The 12630-nt window shown below is 50.6% G+C and overlaps 1 protein-coding gene across 2 annotated transcripts in view; it reads right to left on the bottom strand.

Annotated features, from left to right (window-relative positions):
- The window catches only part of KDM4A (lysine demethylase 4A), a 44059-nt gene that overhangs the window by 13364 nt on the left and 18065 nt on the right, over positions 1-12630 (bottom strand). For both annotated transcript variants that reach the window (XM_060089668.1, XM_060089669.1), the window contains exons 12-13: positions 5008-5128; positions 1293-1474 (exon numbers count right to left, since the gene is read on the bottom strand). In XM_060089668.1, coding sequence (XP_059945651.1) covers positions 1293-1474; positions 5008-5128 — 303 coding nt within the window. The remainder of the gene's footprint in view (positions 1-1292; positions 1475-5007; positions 5129-12630) is intronic.

Below are 12630 nucleotides of genomic sequence, written 5' to 3'. Positions count from 1 at the left end.
CCCTTCGGGAAGAACATTATGTCCATGTACTTCCCTTGGAAAACAGCCTGACTGCAAGAATCTGCCGCTTCTGCCGCTGGATGGCACCATCACCCCCGTTCCAAGGACAGGGCCCAGAAACATGTCACCTCCCCAAGCCTACGCCATTCATGAAACTCTGAGCCCCTCTCAGCAGATCTACTGGCAGTACAGCCTGGCCATCTGCCTGCTTCCCTCACAGGCAAGGGCACATTGAGATCTTTTGGGTTTGCTTTTGGTCAACGGAAAGAAGGAATGAGTTACTAACTCAAAAGTACTCTGGTCTGGGGGGCTTCTCTGGTGGCACAGTGGTTGAGAGTCTGCCTGCCGATGCAGGGGACACGGGTTCGTGCCCCGGTCCGGGAAGATCCCACATGCCGCGGAGCGGCTGGGCCCGTGAGCCATGGCTGCTGAGCCTGCGCGTCCGGAGCCTGTGCTCCGCAACGGGAGAGGTCACAACAGTGAGAGGCCTGTGTACCGCAAAAAAAAAAAAAAAAAAAAGTACTCTGGTCTGAAGTTTCATTCTTTGGCAAACATGAACCTGGGGCCCTGCCAGGCTCAGTGGCAGCCATGCTACTCTAACGACCATCAGGGGACTGGTTCTCTACATGCCACCCTGTGTAGGTCCCAGCTGAGACTGACCTGGTCATCTGGCACATGCAATTTGTGGGTGTCTTCCTGGCCTCCTAGAGCTGGACCCAAAGAGACCCATGACGGTGGAGCCATCAAATGCCCCAGGAGTGGGAGGGGCACGGCTAAGCTCAGCCAGGGTGCTTTCCCATCCCCCTCCCTCCTGCAGGCCCTCTGCTCCCACACCTCCCGAATTCCCTTCCACTACTGCCAACATCCGCGGTGGCAATGGGAAAGGGAAGAAGAGACAACGCTGGAGGATCTGGCTCTTCACCTGACGTTCAGAACGATTTAAAGAAATCCCCTGCCCTCCAGACCGACTGGCAAGGTCAACAAAGCACCTGGAAGGAATCGTCGCTGACTAGAATAACAAAAGAGCAGATTCCTCAGCCAACAGTGTGAGTGCCAAGGGCAGCAGGGAATCCCCCAGAGCCTAAGCCACACCCTCAGCTCTTCCCCAAAGCATTCTCAAGTGAACACCCGCATTGCTGCATGGCTATCTGCCTGGTGAAGCCTTTCCAACACATGGATGGGACAGAAGACACTAGGGAAACATGCCTTTCCCAAGCTATGTCCCCACCATTAAACCTAGCTTTCCTCTGAGCGCCGGTCCCGAGTAAACAGAGGGGACGTGGGGGGCTTACCTGATGATAAGTCTGAAAGATCATGCAGACGGCGCAGTGAGGGGCCTGCTGGGCCATGGCTTCGTTGAATTCCTTTTCGGCCTCAAAGTTTGGAGGTCGGTTCTGCCACAGCTGGCTCAGGGGCTTGGCCCAGGCCTCCGTCTCCTCAGCCTCCTCCTCAGGGGTCCCCTGTTCTGATACATCTAGAGGAAGGAGGGGCGTGAGTCAGTCAGCACCAGCCCTGCACATCTATGGCTCTGCCCGGAGAGCCGACGAGCTCAGCCCAGGCTTCTGGTCCCAGGTCTGGACTAACCCAAGATCCTATGGGTGACAAAGGCAAAGGGCAGAGGCGATCTGCAAAAGACTCCTTCAATACTTGGATGATGCTGTGGGGAGCCCTGCAATCCATGGCTACAGCCCCTCCAATGACCTGCTCACTCCTTCCCAGACAGGCGTACTTTCCAAGAGACCCTGGAGTCCTATGCTGAGTAGCCCAAGGAAGGCTCTGGAACATACCTATGGAAGATACCCATTTATGTGTTTACTCCTTGCAACCCAAGCTCAGTGCAAATAAACAGTTATCTCCTCTACCTTCAGTCATGTTTAATCCAAAGGGATCTGGCAGCTGCCAGTGTATGTGACCTCGGTGAAGGGTACCATAGCGTATTTAGGCCAATGCAGACAATTAAAATCAACCCCTGTAAGCCCCGTCAATCAGGCCTAGCCAGGAGCCATGGTGCCAAAATTCAAGCACAGATGTTTTCTGCATCCTGGCCAGAACAAGAGTGATCGAGGCAGGAGGGAAGAAACAGAAACGGACTGCTCACAATCACAACAGAAAAACTACCACACTGACGTCTGCTCCGCTTATAAAACCAAAAGTGGCCAAGAATCGTTCTACGTGTGAATACTGAACGAATGATGAAAATGTTCACTATGCTAAATGAAAACTGTAGGAATCAAAAATTTACAGTTTACATTGGGCTTCCCTGGTGGCGCAGTGGTTGAGAGTCCGCCTGCCGATGCAGGGGACACAGGTTCGTGCCCCGGTCCGGGAAGATCCCACATGCCGCGGAGCAGCTGGGCCCGTGAGCCATGGCCGCTGAGCCTGCGCGTCTGGAACTTGTGCTCCGCAACGGGAGAGGCCGCAACAGTGAGAGGCCCGTGTAACGCAAAAAGAAAAAAAAAAAAATTTTTACAGTTTACATAGATAAAACTTCATCGAGCTACACAGTTAAGGCATATGTACTTCACTGAATATGTTATGCCTCAACTGAGAAAAAATGTTTTCAGTGGAGAGATGGGTGTGTGAGACTAAAAGAGACTAAAGAAACTTCCAAATGCAGTGCGTGACCCTAGTTTGGTTCGTACTGGTTTAAAGGGAAAAAGCTATAAAAACACATTTTTAGAATGAGCAGGGAAAGATGAATATGGACTGAGAATCAGAGGACATTACGAAGTTACTGCTTACTTTCCGAGGTGTAATGACAGTGGATTTTATATAGGAGACAATCCTCCTTAGGAGATGCCTATCGGTGCACTTTAAGTGAAGTGACTTGACGCCTACAGCTGACTTTCAAACGATACAGCAAATATGCGTGTACTTGTTCGTACATAAGCAATGCACAGGGAGAGACAAGTGATTATGGCAAAATGGCAACAGCTGTTGAATACTGGTAGCGACACACCGTAATCTTATTGTTTCAACTTTTCCACGTTTGAAATTTTTTAATCATAAAAAGTTTGAGGGAGGTATATTATGATCTCACGTTATTATAAAAAGACATGCATGGACATAATTTAACATCTGATGAGGACAGTCAGGAAGATTAACACATTAAAGTGTTCACAGTAGTCATCTCTGTGGGGTAATCTTGCTGTCCTCTTTGTAACTTTTTCTGCTTCCCCAGTTTTCTACAGTCTACATTGCTTTAGCGCATTGGGGAGAAATCAAGAAGCTAGGCTGCTGCGACCCAGAGGAACTGAGACCCCCACAGGGGCTGGAGGAAGACCCCAGAGGGCTTCTAAGACTATGCATGGAAGTCTGCCTGCTTCTGGCTACAAGGTCTGAAGAGGCTTTCCCTACCAAGCTTATCATGATCTTTCTACCAAGGAGAACAGTAGAGATGGGCATCGACATCAGATCAGAAAGGGAACGTGAGGTTTGTGGAGCAAAGGAAGGGCTGATGAGACTCTGAGCTTTCCGTGGGCGCAAGCAAGGACAGGACAGGGTAGGAGGAGGCTGGGCATCAGGCAGCAGTAAAAAGGGGCCTGGTCACTGGTGGATCTTACGGGGTCTGTGGGCTCCGGGCAGCACAGGAGACCACACTGCGTTGATGGCAATTACTCCCTGAGCTCCAGTTCTCCTCTGCATCCCTGCCTACTCCCCTCTGTCTCCTTCACAGGCTCCTCTTCCTCAGTTTTCCTAACCCCAGCCTCTGTGCCCTCTCCCAGAGCAGCCGCATTTAATAGAGATAACAAATACCACCTCCACACACCCCAAGCAACGCTAGAACCCAGGGAGGCACTCAGCTCAGGCTTCCTCTTCCTACCACCCTCACAGCTCCACGTCAGGTTGCCAATCCAGTGGACTTTATCCTCCCAACAGGTTCACCACTTCCCCTCCCCCACCCCTACTTCCACCGTCCTAGTTCAGACCCTCATATCTCACAGAGGCCATGACAAAAGCCCTCTGCTCTTAGATGCAATCCCTAGTAAAAATCTTTTTAATTTATTTACTTATTTTTTATTTATTTTTGGCTGTGTTGGGTCTTCATTGCTGTGCGTGGGTTTTCTCTAGTTGCGGTGAGCCGGGGCTACTCTTCGTTGGGGTGCGTGGGCTTCTCATTGTGGTGGCTTCTCTTGTTGTGGAGCACGGGCTCTAGGTGCATGGGCTTCAGTAGTTGTGGCACACAGGCTTCAGTAGTTGTGGCACATAGGCTTCAGTAGTTGCGGCTCGTGTGCTCTAGAGCACAGGCTCAGTAGTTGTGGCACACAGGCTTAGCTGCTCCACGGCATGTGGGATCTTCCCAGACCAGGGCTCGAACCCGTGTCCCCTGCATTGGCAGGTGGATTCTTTACCACTGCACCACCAGGGAAGTCCAGGAACAATCTTTCTAATGCAAATCCAACTGCATCACCCCTCTGCTTAAAACACTTGCAGGGCTCGGAACGCCTGTGGGCAAAGTCTTCTGGCTCACAACCACCTCACTCCTCCTCCTCTGCCCATCTCACCCTGGCCCGGCCCTGTAAAGCCAGCCGCAGCAAGCTGGGTCCTCTGAGTATACCTTCCTGCTTGTCTTTGCCATGGTTACTGGCACTGTCCCGTCTGCCTGGATTAACATCTCCTCCCTTTAGATCAGTGCATTACCCTGTGAGCTTCTTGAGGGCATGGACACATCTCAGTTATCTTTGTTGCCACACATTCAGCACAGGGCTTGGCATCAGTGACAGAACCTGCTATTCTGAAAAATCAGCCTTGGACCTCCTAAGAGAGGGAAGAACTTGCATCCAATTATCCCGTATTAGGCACATTCCAAGACACTCAAACGTATAATGAAATCTGATTATAAATCCCATATCCTGAAATCCTACCCCCTTTATGGAGTATCTGGGAGAAGAGCTAAGCCGCAGGCCCACCCCTGGCCCTCAGCTTGGTCCCCTGAGGTCCTGTCGGAGGAGGTCCTGATGCAGTGAGAGAGGCTTTCCTCTGGTGAAGAGTGAAAACAACACTTACCATCATCGCTGACGCAATCCTGCAACACGAGCGGGTGGTGGCGGGGGAGCTTGCTTAAGGGCTGACGACGGCCCTTGGACTTCTTACTCTCCTCCAGAGAAAACATGTATTCATCCGCAACCTGGACAAACCACAAGAAGGAATCAAGTTGGTCTTGCCTCCACTTCGGGATACAGCAGAAGTTAGTCTTACAATAAAAACCAAGGGAAAGAGCGGGGCAGAGAGACACAGAGAAATGTAAAACCCAACATGGAAAACACCTGACTTAGAAAAAGCCAAAACGACAAGTGTCATGCAAACCAGTGTAAGCCAGGATTATGTAAACCGTTTAGGGCAAAGTTTGTGCCTAGTCAGTGTGGGTCCTGGCCTTCTCAGAAGCAGGCTGAAACAACTGTACCAAAAATAAACCTACTCCAGCTCTAAAGAAGAGCCCCTTCCTTCAGCTCACTGACATGTGTCCACGTCTGAGAGCCCCAGAGGCCCCTTTCCTTGGACCAGGAGGCCAGTAGCACCTGTTACAAAGTACCAGGCAGCTGGGCCAAACAGGTTTGAAAGGCCAGAGCACCCCTCATTCAAAGGGGTGAGGGGTTGCAGACCCATTAAAAAGAAAGCAGGCCGCTTCTCCTCATGCACTGTCAAGACCTCAGCTCTAGCTGGTACTCTTTGATCCTCTTCTCCAGGGGAGAACATCAGCCAGGACAGAGAGCGCCTCTGAAACTCTGGCCCAGCTGCAGAAAGAAAGGTTGATTTAATGCTGCATTTGCATAATGTCAGAGCAAATGTAATTAGGTTTAAGGTGTACAGGACTGAACCAGTAATACCACATCAGAGCTTCCTTCTAATCAACATACTTAACACTTGGTTATACTGATATTAGGAGACACGGGTTACAGCAAAACCCATTGAGCAAAGAAATGAGGCCTGGAAGAGGGCCACTTTGCAACCGTGACCAAAACCAATGCCTTCGAGTGCTGCAGAGAAGTGTCAGCACTGCAGTGCCACCTTGGAGAAGGGACACTGGGCCTGCAGACTCCACGTGCAACTACACAGAACCCCAGGGCTTAAGGCCCACACTTGGAATGTCAAGAAAAACCAAATGCTGAGCAAGTCACGTGCAGGTAGTACAGAGCCTGCTCTTCTAAACATAAATTGAGGGTCTATTTGCCTATTCATTTAACAAATATTTACGGAGACTCTACTGAGTCGGAAGGTCTGGCCGGGGAAGGAAGGTGTGAAGAGATGGTACCACTAGGATGTGCTCCCTGCTTACGTGAGTGATGATGCTCATGGCAGCGTGCCATGTGGTGGAGGAGTGGGGATGGTAGGGATCTCCTACCACTGAAGTCCACGAAAGGCTAACACAAGCACAGACTTTAATCAGCCCTGAACTACACTGACAGTCTAAAGCAGCAGTTTCCAAAATGTACATCAAGAGGCCTGAGAGGGCTTCCCTGTTGGCGCAGTGGTTGAGAGTCCGCCTGCCGATACAGGAGACACGGGTTCGTGCCCTGGTCTGGGAGGATCCCACATGCCGTGGAATGGCTGGGCCCGAGAGCCACGGCCGCTGGGCCTGCGCGTCCGGAGCCTGTGCTCCGCAGCGGAAGAGGCCACAACAGTGAAAGGCCCATGTACCGCAAAAACAAAAAAAAAGAGAGGCCTGAGAAAGCCTCCATCAGAGTGAACAGGTGGGGCTCCGTTCCAACCACAACAGCCCTGCTTTTGATTTACATTTTTTTTTTTTTTTTTTCTTTTTGCGGTATGTGGGCCTCTCACTGTTGTGGCCTCTCCCGTTGCGGAGCACAGGCTCCGGACGCGCAGGCCCAGCGGCCATGGCTCACGGGCCCAGCCGCTCCGCAGCATATGGGATCCTCCCAGACCGGGGCTCGAACCCGTATCCCCTGCATCGGCAGGCGGACTCTCAACCACTGCGCCACCAGGGAGGCCCTGATTTACATTTTTTAAATGAGTAAGAGGGGGCTTCCCTGGTGGCGCAGTGGTTGAGAGTCCGCCTGCCGATGCAGGGGACACGGGTTCGTGCCCCGGTCCGGGAAGATCCCACATGCCGCGGAGCGGTTGAGCCCGTGAGCCATGGCCGCTGAGCCTGTGCGTCCGGAGCCTGTGCTCCGGGAGAGTCCACAACAGTGAGAGACCCGCGTATCACACACAAAAAAATTAAATAAATAAATAAATAAATAAAAATAAATGAGTAAGAGGTCACTTAAAGAAGGGGTTCTTTGCCTAAAACAAACTGGAAATACCAAATTTATTTGACAGTGTTACCAGGAAAATAAAAAATGTAGGGATATGCACCCCAACACAGGTATACTTACTGATGAATTACATACACTAATGTACTTTAAAACAAAACACTTTAAAACAAAAATAGACTGTAAAAGGATTAAGATAAAAATAAAGTTCCATTATTTGATTCCTGCATCCCCGTAATCTTCTTGCATCCCCTACTACGAAGACCACCTAGATAACAGGTCTAAATGTGAGATGTGGCAGAGACCAGGAAGTAAAGGCATGAGAATAAAGGAACCAATGATGGTGGGGATTTCCAGCCTGGGTCTCCAAGGTGAGAGAGACTAAGAGGGCTCCTGTGGATGAGGGGGGAGTGGTAACAAGCCAAGTTAGCCAAGTTAAATGTGCTGCATATGGTACACACAACACCTACCTGTGGGCCCTTCATCTGGATATAATACCCAGGCGGCACGAAGAAATTCAGCCTGGGAGTTCAGAAAGGAGGTCAGAGCAAGAGCTGTGGATTTGGGAATCCTCAACATCAGGCTCAGAGTTTAAATCATGCAATGGATGAGATGATCAGTGGAAGATAAACTGACTGGAGACCAAGCCTTCCAGGACAGGAGTAAGAAGAAAGAGGAGATGCTGGGGGAAAGGGGCCCTCGAGTGGAAAATCCACAGTCCAAACACTACAGAAGAGCTGAGCAGGCAGCAGCCAAGGGACTCAGCAACTGGGAGGTGCCAGGACTTTTTTAGAGATAAGTTCCAATAGACACACAATAAGGAACTAGGGAGTGAGTATACCACACAGACTATTTTTGTGAAGACCAGGAAAGGAATGAGATGGTAGCTTGAGAAGGAAATTTCCTCCAGGTGTATTTTTAAGATAGGGGCTTTGTGAGTATGGTTTTATGGGCGAAGAAGCTTGTCCCCCAAAGATGCAGAGTCCTAATAATCCCTGTGAATACGTTAGGTTAACATGACAAGGAATTGTTAAGGTTGCTAATCAGATGACCATCATCCTGGATTATGTGGATGGGCCCAATGTATTCAAACAGAACAGTGCTTAATAATGGAAGAAGGAAGCAGAAGAGTCACTGTCAAAGTGAGGTGACATGAGAAAGACTTGGCCAGATGTTGCTGCCTTTAAAGGTGGAAGGCAAGGGCCATGGCCAAGGAATACAGGTGCCCCCAAGGAAGCTGGAAAGGACAAGGAAATGGACTCCCCACAGAAAGGTACAGAGCCCTGAAGACACCTTGCCTTTAGCACCATGAGGCCTATTTCAGACTTCTGAACTGAAGAACAAGAAGATGGTAAATTTGTGTTAGGACACTAAGTTTGTGTAACTTGTTAAAGCAGCAACAGAAAATGAATAGGGGGTAGGAGGTGGAGACGAATCATTTTACAGGCAAGCATTGGAGGAGGTAGAGGGGTCAGAACCAAGAACACCAGAACTTGGCTTCGGGAAAGGAGGAGGCCGCCTCTGTCCACATCTGTTTAACCAAAGGGCTTCCTGCGCACCCAGCAGATATGCCCAGCGTACCATGCCTGGTGCTGTGGCAACGCAGAGATGGTGATATGGGATTTCTAACCGTAAGGGGCTGACAACCCAGCCAGGTCTAAGTCTGCCCTTTCTGCTACCATCACTCTGCCTCTGACCAAAGCAGTCAGACCTACTCAAATATTTGAACATCCTTCCACTTTTTCTCCTCTTCTGGCTAAATACTCCTCCTCCAATTCCTCACAGCCTTTCCCTGCAATGTACTCCAATTTCTAACTTCCCACAGGATTTAACAGAAAGAGCTGGGTTCAAATCCTCGTTCAACCATTTAGCCACATGAGCCCGAGCAAGTGGCGACCCAGTAATAAAACGGCATAAAGAGCATTGCCCCTCAGAGCTCTTTGTGAGGACGGGGTGGGATGGCATGCAAGGTCTCCCAGGCCGCTGCCAGCAAGAGAGCTGGAGCTCCAGGCTCTCTCTTGAGTTCTCTGTTACCCCCGACACATGGGCAGCCAGGTCAAGGTCAATGTTCCTGACGGGGCTTGTTCTGTACAAAGAACCAAGTGTTCTCTCTCCTTCTTTAGGGAACTCACTTTTTCAAAGCAGCCTGAACTAACAAGAACTTCTGCAGCAGACACGTTGCTGTGAAGACTCAGGCTGTGGTGCTTCAGCAGTCAGTCACCAGGGGCCCTTTTACCATGGCCCCTGACACAAGATGGCAGCACGTTAACTAAAGAGCAGATGGCTCGAATTACACCTTGGGGGACGCTCAAAGTGAGGGGAGGGGGCCCACAAGGGTGTTTTTCAAAACCCAGCTGTTTCCAGATATAGACGCAATGCTATTAGACCTCTCTAGGGACAGGCAGAGTGCCTCAGCTTCTGCCCAAGCCTTGACTGGCAGTCTGCCATCCCATCCAATCAATCAACCCTCAAGTCAGCTTCTTACTGGAGCTCAACTTCCATTCGTTCCACCCACGTTTACAGAGGCTCCTGGGCCAGGGCCCGGGGACCACACCGGTGCCTCAAGAGGCAAGGCTGGATGTGGCCCAGTACCTGGCTCCTAGAAGTGCACCTTCACCCGCCTGTGACAACCGCACCGAGACCAAGACAGCGTCTTAGACACGGAGCAAAGTGCTGGAGGGACTGGAAGGAGAAAGGGACGCAGCTGAGAAGCAACGAGGTTTCCAGGAATATACTGGCTTTTGAAAAGGAGCTGGGCCCCAATGAGCACAGGACTGTTCCAGACAGACAACTGCCTCTTCCCACCTCAAAACTATCTGCGGCCTGCTGATGGCTACACAAAATATGAAGGCACTTAAGGCCCCTGAGCTGTACACTAAAAAAGGGTTAGAGTGATATTTTATGTCATGCATATTTTACTACAATAAAAACCCACCTGCAGCCATCCTCTCCTGTGCCCGCCTCTGCTAGAGACCCCAGCCCTCTCCTGTCAGAGCTCCCCCGCCTCCCGCCCTCATTATGTCCCACCGCCCCCTCTTTAACGCAGGCCCACTCAGCCGGCTGCCACCGTCTTCCACCCTCTCCTCCCCGTCTTCCACCCTCTCCTCCCCGGCTCTGCACACACGACCCTCTCCTAGCTCCTGAACCTCTGGCTGCTCTCTTCTGCTTGTCCTTCTCCTTCCCGGGCCCTCTACCAACACCCGTACTATGAAAACTGTTCTTCATGTTCCACATGCCCCACAGGCGAACTCTCCCACACCCACCGACACCCTCCAGGTGAGGGTGACTCCCAAAACTACCCACCTAAGGTGCGTGTATGCACGTCTCCAATGCCTGCCTTACAAGCAGGTCGCACTCGGCATGCCCCAGGCTGAACTCACACCTGAGTCACACTCAAATAACCCCTTCCCTTTTCCTGCCACCTCCATCCTCCACCGATACACCCCTGTCCATCCGGTAAGTAACACGAGCCAGAATTCCAGGTCACCCCTGCACTGCCCTCCCACTCACCCCACACAGCCCCCGGCCCCGGGCTCCCACCTTCCAAGCAGTCATTACCCCAGCCCCCTCCATCCACCCCCGCCAGCACCTCACGGCTCAGGCCCTCACCACCTCTCAGACTAAAGGAACAGGTTCCAAACTGATTTCCCTCTTGCAAACCATTTTTCCTCCTGTCCTGAAGGAGAAGTATTTGATTATAAAAATAATACGTATTCATAAAAAGTATTCAAACAATTTTTAAATGCAGGAAGTGAAAATCATCTATAATTCCATCTTCAAAGGAACCTCTGCTGTTTCTAATTTTGCCTCCTTCTTCCCCCAAAAACCTTTATACTGCTTCCAAAGTGATCTTCCAAGACATCAATGCAAAGCTTAAAAAACGCTTCACTGGGCAATCCAAAGAACAACTGACAGTTTCTTTGAGTGAGTCAGTGGCAGGTGGACAGAGGGGCACTGCTCTAGATTAAGGCAGACTTAAGAGACATAATGAACAGACATAAGATGTAAGATTAATTAAATCCTGATTCAAACAAACCTACTGTAAAATAAATTTTGTTTAGACTACTGGGGAAATTTGATTGTGAACTGGGTATTAGATAATGCTAGAGAATTTCTGCCATTTTGTTAGGTATAAAACGGCATGGTGGGGCTTCCCTGGTGGCGCAGTGGTTGAGGGTCTGCCTGCCAATGCAGGGGACGCGGGTTCGTGCCCCGGTCTGGGAAGATCCCACGTGCTGTGGAGCGGCGGGGTCCGTGAGCCGTGGCCGCTAAGCCTGCGCATCTGGAGCCTGTGCTCCGCAGCGGGAGAGGCCACAGCGGTGAGAGGCCCGCGTGCCGCAAATAAATAAATAAACAAACAAACAAACAAACAAATAAATAAATAAGTAAGTAAGTAAGTAAGTAAAACAGCATGGTGATTAAGAAAACACCCATATTTTTTAGAGATACACACTGAAATAGGGAAGAAATCACATAACATCCGGATTTGCTATAAAATACTTCAGCAAATAAAAAAAGGACAGATGGGGACTTCCTTGGCGGTCCAGTGGTTAGGACTCAGCGCTTTCACTGTGCCAGAGGTTCAATCCCTGGTCAGGGAGCTAAGATCCCACAAGTTGCACAGCCACAAAGAAGATAAAAAAAAAAAGACAGATGAAGCAAATGTGACAAAATATTGACAACTGTTAGATCTTGACGATCAGTATTTTGGTTCACTGTATTATACCATATGCATCTTTGTGTATTAAAAAACACGTTATAGGGCCTCCCTGGTGGCGCAAGTGGTTGAGAGTCCGCCTGCCGATGCAGGGGATACGGGTTCGTGCCCCGGTCTGGGAGGATCCCATATGCCGCGGAGCGGCTGGGCCCGTGAGCCATGGCCACTGAGCCTGCGCGTCCGGAGCCTGTGCTCCGCAACGGGAGAGGCCACAACAGTGAGAGGCCCGCATACCGCAAAAAAAAAAAAAAAAAAAAAAAACACGTTATAGAAATCTTCAATGCATCTTTGTGTATTAAAAAACGTGTTATAGAAATCTTCAATCTCCAAAAACACATGGCAGGGAAACTTCCACTGCCCCCCACCCCCTGACTCTCAAGTCAAAGAGCCTCAGAACTCCAGGACCCGGCTCCTGACACAGCCCACCCACACTTCCCAAGGCCTTCTCATCCCATATGCCTGAGACCAACAAAACCACTGTGGACCCCCGACCTGCTCTGACCCTGGCATGAGCCCCCAGCACCAAACAGAACCCTCTCCTCCCCTAGATTCCCGCTCCAATTTCATCTCATCCTCCCAGCATGCTCCCGCTAAGCTCCTTCCCCTGCTGTCTCTCTGCCTCCTCACCCCAACCCCAGGCCAAGCTGCTAACTCTTCCACTTGTGCTGCAATGCTCATCACCAGGTACCAGAATTCCCT

This window comes from Mesoplodon densirostris, chromosome 2, assembly GCF_025265405.1.
Source record: "Mesoplodon densirostris isolate mMesDen1 chromosome 2, mMesDen1 primary haplotype, whole genome shotgun sequence".
Classification (NCBI taxonomy): Eukaryota; Metazoa; Chordata; class Mammalia; order Artiodactyla; family Ziphiidae; genus Mesoplodon; species Mesoplodon densirostris.
This window is presented reverse-complemented; position numbering and strand designations above follow the sequence as displayed.